At 43.9% G+C, this 12,276-nt stretch overlaps 1 protein-coding gene across 3 annotated transcripts; it reads right to left on the bottom strand.

Moving 5' to 3' along the window:
- Positions 1-2,048: 2,048 nt before the first annotated feature.
- PDP1 (pyruvate dehydrogenase phosphatase catalytic subunit 1) lies at positions 2,049-9,999 on the bottom strand. Of its 3 annotated transcripts, XM_052788113.1 has the most exons (3): positions 9,903-9,993; positions 9,377-9,411; positions 2,049-6,054 (listed from the first exon to the last, which is right to left on the bottom strand). In XM_052788113.1, the coding sequence occupies exons 2-3, from the start codon at positions 9,405-9,407 to the stop codon at positions 4,403-4,405; spliced, it is 1,683 nt and encodes a 560-aa protein (XP_052644073.1). In that variant the 5' UTR covers positions 9,408-9,411; positions 9,903-9,993; the 3' UTR covers positions 2,049-4,402. The 3 variants fall into 3 exon arrangements, with proteins under 3 accessions (XP_052644073.1, XP_052644074.1, XP_052644072.1); XM_052788114.1 differs by lacking the exon at positions 9,377-9,411 and having other exon boundaries at positions 9,903-9,999; XM_052788112.1 differs by lacking the exon at positions 9,903-9,993 and having other exon boundaries at positions 9,377-9,815.
- Between the last annotated feature and the right edge of the window lie 2,277 nt (positions 10,000-12,276).

The raw sequence follows: 12,276 nt of genomic DNA, 5'->3' as shown, positions 1-12,276 counted from the left end.
CTTCAGTGCTAAGAAAGATATTAATACATCCTGCCTTCACTGTTGAACAAAAAACAAAACAAGAAGGAGCAAGATCCTGAAACTAAAGGCACTTGGCAATGGAGGGCTTTCAAATAAGAGTAGGGAATAAGGACAAAACAGTTAACCTAGCATGAGAGACCGTGAATGCATTCATTCTAGAGCCCACTTCATTTTAAGCACATTAGTTTCAACACAGGACCAAATACACAACAATGAAGTATCTCCTTAACTTCTATACTTAAGCCTCTGAACATAACAGAAAAAAGCATCTACCAAACAGTGCTTGGGGAATGCTATCATACTTGAAGCACCTCTCAGCAGGATATAGATGATCTCTGGAGACAGACACTTTAGACTTCCTCATTTTGGCAAGTTAAACCTAGTTTCTTCATTGTACATATAGCAAGAAAACCACCTCAAGCTGCCATATGCCACTTGGCCAGCTGGAAGAAAGCTACTTCTCTTTCTACCCACAGGATCTGCTTCATTCTAAGCTTCTCAAAATTAAAGACAGGGCATTTTGGCCAGATCTTCCACCACCAGAGATTTCATTTCTATTTATACATTGCAGAATAACAATCAGGAGCTGCCCACATTTCATGATCAAATTTATCAACTAAAAGATGCCCAACTCCCTTGGCATCCCAAAATGCCTTGTGCTAGCACTGTTTTGGACTTCTGTGCAGCAGCACTGATGACAGTGTTCAGCAGTCTATGCTCATAATGGTCACTGGTGCAAATCAGATGGCCTGTATTTATTAGCAGTCATGAAACCAGATGGACTGTCTGCATCAGGGAGCTTAGGACATCACAGATGGTTAGAACCAGAAACCTGAATTATCTATCTGTGCCAGGTAATCTCATTACAAATATGCCTCCCCACTGAGGAAAAGCAGAGCAGCCTAGACATTCTGCAGAGCACCCATCAGAAATAGTTACCAGGCATCCTCTCACTCCAGAATTGTTCTAAGTACAGGCACCTGAGTTTAAGAGTCTAACTATAAACAGTTCACGACGAGACTATGCTCCTTGCTGCACGTGTCACACTTTTAGTCTGCTACATGCAAAACTCTGCCATGCAATGAGGAAATGAGTGGAAAGGGAAAATAATTTACTAAGTTCTGTACTCACCAAGTCATGCTCAGAGAGGGCAAATGGAGAACATGCAAGTTATCACAACGGTAATTGTAAAACTGTCAAAAGCAAATATAATGCACATACCATTTTGAACACAAGGGAACAGAGTTAACAGAGCTTAAGTTGGAAGCATAGACTAAGAGATCTCCCACTCCTCTCTTACCTAGTACTACTGGTAACCTGTTCTGTTGACACATTCATCTAGAACAGTTTTAAATATTCAAGATTTAAAGGTGAACTTGAAGGCACACATTGACTGTCAAGATTCAGCCATCTTTCTGGGTTGAGCCATATATTTGCAGCTGTGAAATCCTTATTTGGAAAAGTAATCACAGCATCCCCCTTGCATCTAAAGTAGCAGCACTTTCTGCAACGCAACAAGTTTGGTAAACAATACAAACAGAACAAGCCCGCTGCCTGTGGCAGAAGAGCTGTTTCTATTTAGTTTGCCATCAATTCATTCTCATGCCATTTTAATCTGCACGTAAGTATTTTAGATTGTTTATGAAATGCTGTAGTACTCTATAAAGGGTACAGTCCACAACTTAATGATCTCAAATTACGCTGCTTTACCTGCAGCACTGCCCCTGAAGGTAATCATGAGATGATGGGAACTGAGACATGCAGAGTGGTAACTGACAAAGATTTGAGCTTTGCTGCCAGGGGCAGCAGCACCAGCATGCCTGATGTAGGAGTTCAAGCCTCACAGTGGCATTTAAGAGCTCTAAAGTCCAATTCTCAGTCTGTTTCCATGTATACTTTGTTTGGCCACCTGGTCTATTCATAACAGGGATGACACAACAGAACACATTCTTGAAATGCAAGTAATTCATAAGCTTCAGTCCTAGTAGAATAGCTATCACATTCTGTATCAATTCAATACACATGGATTTCTGCATAATTGATCATTTTATTGGAATCTGTTAAAAGATGTTTGTTCAGGTGACCTGTTCAGCAGGCAGTTACACTGCTTCTGTTCACTGCATACATACTGAGCAAGTCTCCAGGCAATACATAAATATTATTTTGTCTGACCCCATACATACACATTTACTACAAAAAGCAGCTTTTCCTCAATAAAAGTTGTATCCATGGGACCAATGTTCAGTTCTTCTAGCTATGACTTGTACCAAATCCTTATCAATAATCATAGGTTAAATACATCAATACAGGTAATAGAGCTTTAACAGTAAAAAAAGTAAGAAAGTTAAATACTGCAACAGCTTAGATACATACTGCATTTGAATGATCGAACATAAAGTCTATTGACCTAGCTAATGACAGTCATCAAAACACAACATACAGAAGCAATGTCAACAGCCAGTACTTGTCTAAGCATTTTAGAGTTCCCCTTTTCCCTTCAAATAAAGAAGGGTTGTATGCATCTTGACTGTGAACTTAGATATCATTAATCTCACAGCAACATTAATCCTGATATTTAAGGTTGGGTAAAGAAACAGACATATTGAAGCTGCAGGCCACTAAGTACACATAACATTTGTGCATTTGAGGAGCCAATGTTTACTATAGCACAGGTTCATTGTTCAAACTAAGTGTACCCTATGTAACAGTAGCATTAATTGGCAATATCTGTATTTAGTAGAAAATGCCACATACTCAATTAACCAAAATAAGCTAGGTTTTTAAATGTTGATTTAATTAGCTATGATGAAGCCTAGGGAGGTATTTTAACTGAAACACCTTTGTAAAGTGAAATATGCTGACCTACCATTGTTCTCTAAAACACAGGAATCAAGTTACATGTGTTCTCTCAGTCATCAAGGGCTGGTATTTCAGCCAGCATTTCAGTTTTTAACCTATGGGCAGGTTAAAATAAATCTGTATACAATGCAACATATCTGAAATAGATGCAATGATGACCAATAAATTTGTTGTCAGTCCCTACTTTTTAGAGTTACAAGTCCAACAACTTCAGGCACACAAGTTATAGCCAATCTTAAGTTCAACTTCAACCATTACAAGCCAAAGAGACCCATTTCAGATATTGCTCTGTGATAGCATTCTGGACTGTAAGAACATGCATACAGCAGCTGTCCAGAAATACAGAGCTGCTAATAAAGACTTGCTAGAAAAAGGCATTAAACATACACATGCATGCCAGTTAGCTTCCCAACTAAAACACTATTTACAAGCCGTATTTCAATTTTTTGTAATTTGTAATTTTTAACCCAACTTACAAATATGAGTTCAAGTGCAAGACATCCAGTATGTGATGATTTGAAATAGCCAAAGTGACAATGAGTGCAAATTACAAAGCTACAAAGAGGTTAGCAATGACCTCCTGATCTTTTCAGGTGAAAATTTATTTCCCAGATAAGTAATACCAGACAGGGGTGGAGTCCATGAAGGACATGACCTTTAGGAAAGCCAACACAGTCTTGATGAACAACAGTGAATTTCTGAAAGTCTGCAAGTTTCTTCATACTGCAAACTAAAGTCCTCCACGAAGTTATCTCATATCTTACTGCAGGTTGTAATGTATTATTGCCCTACAAGTTGTGCAGAAACCCACAGCCAAGCAACTATTGATGCACAAGAAGTGTAGAAGTTACTGCGCATAAGATATGATTAAGCTGTAACAGAATCTCAGGTATTGATTATGGCTTAGACCTGCATTGAAAGTCAACACTTAGACAAATATACTTAAGTGAATGACATTGTCTATATGAAAGAGGGACAACTTTGTTACACTGAAGATTTACTTGGTTAAAGTGACCTTCTGCTTGAAAGAAACAGTAGTATTCACAAAAAAACATATCTACTTTGCACAAATTAGCCCTGTAAGAATTCAACAATACTCCTTTTTACTCATCTTTTCTTTTAAGATAATGTGTAGATATTTACAGCTATTTATAAACAGGCTTTGTTTCTTGAACAGCCAGATCTTTGATAGTTAATTCTTTATCCTCCTTCCCTCCCTCATCCGAGTCTGCCAAATTCAAGATATTCTTCTAGCAACATTAATGAAATCAATAGTGCAAAGTTATTACAAAAACCTTTTCCCAAGCTATGACATCCTCTTCAAATTTGTATTAGGTCAACAGCACTTCCCATGTATTTAGAGCTCCAGGGGAAGGCAGGAACAATAGATATGGTGTATCTAGCAAGCAACCGATTTGTTTGCTGAGGGGTTTTGGGGGCTTTATTATTGGCTGGTTGTTTTTTACTTGCTGCTCATACTGGCCATTGTTACAACTTTGGTAACTAGTTCACTATGTTAAATTCACAGTTCCTCATTTTGACATGCACCTATAACATGTGAGTTGAACTGCACCACAATAATTGTAATGTCATCTCTATACATTCGAGCAAGCTCTTCTGGAAGACTAAGCATCTTGGACAGTCGCTCATGATCCACAGTGCCAAACTCATTGTTACCCACTGCATGACGTATCAGGTGAGTTGCTGCATTCTGATCTTCAAATACTGAAGAGATTCTTGCTCTCCTTTCTGTTAAGAGACCATGCATCTGTCCCAAAGTTACCTTATAGCCACCAACAGCTATTGGCTGCTGATGGTGAACACCGGTGAGGTACTCCCCTACAATTCTAGCCACATCTTGCCTATGCATAGTCTCCCACAGCCCATCTGTGGCCAAAACCAGGAACTTATCCTGTGGCCGTAATTTGTGATGTATAACTTCTGGCTCAGCTGTGAGGTATGGGGGAGTGTGATAGTTTGGAGGAATAAACTTTGTATATTCATTGTCATTCAGCTGATCTGGGCCTGATTCTACTACTCTCTTCTGTAGTTCAATACTCCATTTAAACTTCACATCACCAAAAGCTCTGAAAGGCATCAGGAGACCTAAGAGTCGATCTTGTTTCACAAGACTTTTCTCTTCAGACTTTGGATGCTCCATTTTCACACGTTCCACTTCATGTTCATTTTGTGCATTGTGGTCATAGGACAGATTAACTGCAGACCAAGACCCATCTTCTTCCTGAACCCCAAGCATTGCCCTACTGTCACCTGTGTTTGCAATGTGCAAGTCAACACCATCCACATGGGCCACACAGGCAGTTGCACCAGAAAATGCTACTCGCAGTACTAGGTAGTTGAGAAAAGAATTTGGATCTCCTACTTGAGCTTCCAAAGAAATATCATTATCAAGCCTCTTAAAAGCATTGATTAAAGCTTCTTTCACATCAGTAGTCTCTCCGCTGTTGAGATCAATGAGCTCCTGCCAGTAAGTTCTTAGACTATTGAAGTAAAGCTTGGAAGCTTCTTTGCTAAAATAATCATTGGGATGCTTGTGCCACTGTAAAATGGGCAATAGAGCTCTGCCACTTTCCACAGCATTTTCTATTTCAAGTAAAGTCTCATGAGGTAACAAAGAGACAGCAATATAGTAAAACAGTCTTTCACTGACAGCTTGAGCACAAGCACAACCTGCATGGCCATCAAACACACCCAGAAGCATCCCTCTTGTCTGTAAGCAAGTGGCAGCACTCCTCCGGTCTTCTATCGGAGCATTAGCAGGCAACTGGTTGCTATCGAAGCCAAGAACAGAACTTACATTTTTACCATCAAATTCTGGAACTTTAAAACTGTATTCATTTGCCTTCAGAATGCTGTTGACCTGTGGAGGAGTGAGGTAAAATCTCTGTGGCGTAGAAGCATAATCCCTCACGTGAATAAAGTGATTAAAGTTCTCCTTTGGCCTATAAAGTGCCACAAATTTCTTCTGAGGTGCATATCTGAAGTGACTGTGAGCAAAATGAGATGATAAACAACAGAGATGTTTATGGTGGCAGTAACATACAGTACTGCATATTCTGCTAATCTCACAGTTACGAATCAGTGGAAACAGATGAGCTGGTGCTGGCATGGCATCAGACAACAATGGTAGCCTGGAGCTTCGGACTGGAATTGCTGAAAGACAAGAGAACAACTACGCTTAGGGGGACAGCTAACAGATTTTTCCCAGAACTCTGAGTTATGACATTTACAGCCCCTAACAAAGTTGATTAATATATGAAGTTCATAGTTTCACAGGTCTTGAGAAAGAAAAGGCATTAAGAGGCGCTTGTTTATAGACACTACATTGGGCAATAACAAAAAAGATATACCATATTTAAGTTCAGCACAGATATTTTATCTCTTATACCCAGCCAGATGGCAGGCAGGAAGTGAGAACATCATCCAGACAGACAATGCAGCTTCAAACAGAACTTAAGACAACAGTTAGCATGGAGCACTCTACAGTATGGCCACCTTCTACGAGGCTTTTATGGAGATTTGTCTTTCTGCTGATTTCCCAGCTGACAGCCAGATGTGGCACACAAGGAGGAAAACTCACTCTTTCTGTAAAGCTGAAGAAGAGATAAAGCATCTAACAGTAAGATTCAAGAAACAACTTTGAGATGACATACGACTACGTTTAAGATGAAGATGGTTTAGATGACAAAAGCAAGCAGCAGGTCATAGACAGCAGATATTCTTCAGGCAATCACAAGTCAGTAGCAGGTTTTGTTTCTTCTCCCCCCTTTCACATGTAAAACTTCAAACTTGCGGGACACCATGGTGTACATGTGTGAAATAGCCACAGCAGCCTATGCAGCAATTTTCCAGCTTATCAGATATGAATACAAGAGGCAGAAAGCAGATGCATCTCTCCTACCAGAAACTCATCTACCCCTGTAATTTTTAGGATTATAAATTCCTTTAAAAAGCTACTCAATTGAAGGACTACAGGCAAACTGTTTGCTTCCATGACTAGAATAGAGCCCTGCACAATAGCCTAAAGCTAGTTCAGTGTTAAGATAAACTATTAAGTTTAATATCCAAGAAAAGTATTCTACTACTTTTTGCCACATCTAAAAAAAAAAAAAAAACCAAAAACTTTCCTTAATTTTTCATTCCTCTGAAGAAAGATTATTCTAACATACTCTTCCTTGTCCCCATTTACATACCCAGTCACAACATTAGTGTGAGTGCCTCTTAAATCCCTTACTCACTATGCCTCACTATCAGGAAGTCTTTTACAATGTTGTACTTGAGAAAAGAATTCCATAGTGGAAAAAAGCTGAACCGTGCCTTGCGTGAATGAAGTACACACAGTTAAAGCGAATTCAGTTTTCTCTTTCCAACTTTTATGATCAAGTTTCATCATAAAACTTCTTACATAAGACCATTACAAATTCTCTTATACAAGGCTTACTGCAGTCATAAGTACTAGTCTATCAGCACCACTGTATCAGATTTAATTGTTCTACTGAAAAAGTGGATACTGCTGTGTTGTGCAAGGTGCTTCAGTCACTAAATTGATTGCTTTTTTTAGACAAGCAGGCATACCAGTATTTCAGATGAGACACAACCCCTATAAAATACGCAGTAAGCCCCTATACTCAATCTAAAGGATCATGCAACATAGGAAGAATTGCATTCTGCAATCACCCTGTTCTGTAAGCTTTCCATAGTTTCTGCCCCAGGATTCTGATTACCCAGACCAGCTGAGAAGGGTCTGGAAATATATGAAGCTTCACCTCATTCTCTGTGTTGCAAGAGAAGGAAGCAAGTCACATTCTTCCCTCCAAGCTTACTTGTTCTCCTTAAGTAACCAGGAGTGGAACCCGCTTCTCTGTTACAAGATACACAAGTGCTGCAAGCAAAGTAGAGTTCATGTTTCTACCATGCCACTGGCTTCCTAGTTATTAATGACTAGTGACTGTCAGTCTTTACTTACACTGACAAAAATTCTTGTCCATCGACCTCTCCCAGGTCTCCCACTGACAGCTACGAAGACTGAACTGTGTAGTTTTCTGTTGTTCACCTACCAGGAAGAGCTCTGGTTATAGCCCCGTGGACCACAGGCAGCTGTCCAGACACTCAGCAGCACTGTACTGGCTTGAACTTCCACATGCATATTAAATTTATGTTAGCCATTTGCTTCCCAGAAAGTCTTTCTCCAGTCCAGGCTTCACATGCATACAGCATGACAGAAAGAAACTGCAACTCCAAATATAGATTTTAAAATCTATTCACTGCCTTCTAATTATAATGGAGCTATTTTGGTAACAGTTATGTATATTTCCTCACATGACATTTAAAAGCAACAGTTTTGCTTACAGAATGGGAACCTCTAGGTTCTACAGATGTGCATGGTCCACAGCAGCACCTCAGATTCGGTGCTGGTCTCCCATTAAACTCCAACTGAATCTAATTCTCCTGACTGCTAAGCATTTGTGTTCAGGGCTGACCCATACATGGTGCCACAACAACTGTTCTGACAGTTTTGCTGTTGATCCATGATGAAGCAAAACCACAAAAGTACTGCTGTTATAGTGGCTCTGCAGTGCCACTAGAGGATATTTTGCTGATTTTTTTAATCATTAGTTTATCAAATATTACATTAAATTCAAGACAGTAGTAAGAAGTTGGCCTCAAATTTTCCATGGCCTGTATCATCTACAGAAGATCCATGTCAGCTTAAGATATTAGTCTGTTTCACATATCAGATTTAATAAATCCTAGTTGATTAAGTAAGAGACATTCCAAGTTTGCCAACCTGAAGTGAAATTATCCTAAGTTTCTCCCATTTATCCCCACAACATGGATACCCCAAATATAACCAGACTCTCCAGCTAGACCTTAAATAATTACTTTAAGATCCCAAATTCATTATGGCTGATCAAGAGATGGCAGAGAAGGAAAACAGATTAAGCAGAAATTTTACAATCCAATCAAGATTTGTCGAGAGATTAGAATCAAGCCAGTATTAAACACCTCTCCAAGCCCAGAACAGGGTGCAAATGCTACTTTTCAGGCCACAAATATAATCTGACCATCTGACTCACTATTGGCCATTTTGTGGGTTTTGTAGTACTACGCTAATAAAATAGAAAAAATATTACCCCTTCCTTTAATAAAGGCTTGTTATAACAACTAAGGCCAACTGATGCTGCACTGACAGGTTCCTGCAAAACACCTGCTTTAACTGTGCCAAAGATTCCCAGGGCTTCAGACAAAAACATTTACCCCAGGTACCTTTCAGACACTCGACAGAACTGCATGAATTAGCCTGTCGGGGAGGGGAGAGGAGGAACAAGAAACATTCAAGGCAAGCAGAACCGTTAATCCTTCCCTCCGGCCGGGCCTCAGCCCTCAGACACAGCCCAGCCTGGCAGTCCCTTCCCCGGGTCCCATCCGACCCCCGAGCCCGGCGCTCCAGCGAGTACCGGTGCGAGATACATACCGATCCGCCTGGGCCCAGGACACACACACATTCTCCTGTCACAACAAGAAGCCGCCAACATCCACAAAGCAGAAGCCCGGGGGACGGGGGAGAAGCAAGGCAGAGAGTTTGTTAGAGAGGACGGAGAGCTCCGACACGGAGGGGGGAACGACAGAGACAAGGAGACACGCACACACGCACGCAGCCCGTCAGCGGGCGCCCGGAGCCGCCGCCGCCCGCCCGGCGATGGGAGCGAGCCAGCCCCGCAACGGCGCGCCCGGAGCCGCCCGCGGAGAGCTCGGCAGCCAGCGCCCACACCCGCCGCCCCGCCGGGCACCGAGCCCCCCGCCGGCCCCGCTCTCCCTTCCGGCAGAGGCGAGGCGCCGCTCCCGCTCGCCGCGGGCAGGGCCCGCCCGCCAGCGCTGGGCGTCGCCGCGGCGAAGCCCGCTATCCCCTCAGGCGCCGCGCGGACCCGACATGGCCGCCCCTCCCCAGCCGCCCGCCTCCGGCACGACCCCCTCCTCCCTCCCTCCGCCCCGGCACAGACCTGGCCCCTTCCCGGACGGCTCGGCTCAGCCCGGCCCGGCCCCCCGGGCGGAACAGGGAAGCAACTCGAGAGACCGAGACGCCCGCACACACACCCCCGCCGCTCTCGGACCCCCGACGACCGTCACAATCCCCTCCGGCCCGCGGCCGCCGCGCTGCGCGGCGCCTTATAAAGGCCCTGCGGCCCGCGGCGCGCCTCCCATTGGCTGTCGGGGAGGGCAAGGAGGGCACGTGACACGGAGGCTCGGCGGCGGCTGAGGGAGCGCGGAGGGAGGGGGGAGCGGGGGAGAAGAGGTGGGGGGCGCTGCGTGCGCGCGCAATGCGCAGGGGCGGGAAGGCGCGAACGCGGTGGCGGCGCGATCGCCCCCCCCCGCGGTGTGTTTGAGGGGAGAGCCCGCCGCCCCTCAGCCCCCCGCCGCCCCTCAGTCCTCCCTCCGCCGCATCGCCGCGGGAGCGGGCCGAAGCTGCCTCTCCGTCAGGGAACCGCCGGCGGGAGGTCGAGCCCCGCCGCACTCCTGAGCGCGGGCGGGCGGGCGGGCGACAGCGAGCTGCCCTGCGGCACCCGCCTCCTCCTCCTCCTCCTCCTCACCCCGGGGACTGAGGCAGAGGTGAGGGCTGCCGTGCCTGCGGCTGGCAGCTGCTCCCGGAGCGCTACGCGGATGTAACAGGTGATTGCGGGTGATTTGCAGATAAAAACTGGACAAGCGCTGTCCCCGGCCTCCCGCTGGCGCCGAAGTCGAGGAACTGAAGGGAAAGCCGTGGTGGCTCGTCCCGTTGTCCTGCAGGTGCGGCCGTGCTGCATAGTCACCCTTGCAGCAACCTGCCCCCCACGCTTCTTTCATCAGGAGGTAGAGTCATTTAACTTCTGCCTTGTAAGGAGACTGAAAATGGGAAAATGTCTAAAAACTTCTGTAGCACGTATGGACTTTTACTCTGAATTAATTTTAAAAGAGTGGGAAACGTGGTTTGTTTTTTTTTTCCCTTGAAATGTTCACGAAGTGCCTTTAACAGTCACAAAGCACGTTAACTGCAAGAGACCACTGAAGCCTGTACTGCAACATTTGGGGTTTGTGTTTTTCATTTGCTCCCTGGTGGTTAGTCTTCACCAGAATCACTCCAGGCAAAACAGGCTGCCCCATGGAGTGCAAACAACCAGGGACAGCTCTGTCCTGCGCTTCTGAGAGCGCCACATTTGCTGCTGCCACTGCCAGCAAGGAATGGTTTGAGGGCGATGGCTATCAAGAAGGAACAGTCTTTCCCCAGAAGAGCAGCACCTGTCATTCCTACCAGTGCAGCAGGAGCAGCAGCCTCCCCTCCTTCCTTTCTCTCCCCTCTGTCAGATACAATCCTGTCCCCATTCCACATCTCTAGGGCAACATTCAATTTTGCATACACTTTTGAGATACTTTGATCCAGCCTTACTCTTCATGTAAATTTTTGAATACAGAAAGTATATAAATTCAACAACATTTTGATTTCCTTGGTCATCTCTTTCTCTGTTTATAGATGCACGTGCTCTCATGCCTTTCTATTTTCAGGGTGGCTGGGATGCCCACTTTGCTGTGTGTTGCTGCCAGCAGATGTTCGGCTAGCCTGTCGAGTGTTGCAATTAGCATTCCTTTAGCAGCTGTAACAAAACATAGATTTTGACTCTACTTGCATCTTTATCCAGCTGGTAGGATGTTTACAGCTGTGTACTGAAACCAGTAGAGGAAACAAACGAAAATCTGCACTTAGTGCCCAGAAGACTCAAGAGGTCTACTTGGGATATAAGAGAGTGGAAAGAACTGTCCTGTGACCCTCTATGTGAAAACCAGCTAGAAAGATAAAATTATGCCATCTTTAAAAATGCAAGTCTTCCACAGTAGTGGTTGAAAGCACAGAGTATTAAAATGTTCATTTTTTGGTGTTGTGGGTGACTTTTGTGACATTTATTTGTTTATCTAGAACAGCGCACCATCATCTTCTCTTTGAGGCTTATTTTAGAATAATAAAAAACATCTGACAGACACCATTGTACATTAAAGACTTCATTAAATGGCATGGAAGATTAATAATTTACGTTCCTTTTTAACGGTAGCACATGGTTAGATTGGCAGAGTGTGCTCTAACAACAACCATTTACATAATTTTCTACTTGCAGCAAGAGTGACTGTAAAGGACCGAAGTTTAGAAATGTTCTTAAAGACTACGTAAGATGGCACAATTAAGGCATCAGAAGGTAAAACGCTGTGGGAAGAGAGACCTGTGCCTGGGTATATTTGAGTGATAGTTGTATGAGTAGATATACAGAAATGGATTGGGATGAAGTCACCACTGTTCACCTTCTATTTCTGATTGGAAGTACAGGGTTTGTGGAGTGGATTCATGTTTGA

This window comes from Harpia harpyja, chromosome 5 (assembly GCF_026419915.1).
Source record: "Harpia harpyja isolate bHarHar1 chromosome 5, bHarHar1 primary haplotype, whole genome shotgun sequence".
Classification (NCBI taxonomy): Eukaryota; Metazoa; Chordata; class Aves; order Accipitriformes; family Accipitridae; genus Harpia; species Harpia harpyja.
This window is presented reverse-complemented; position numbering and strand designations above follow the sequence as displayed.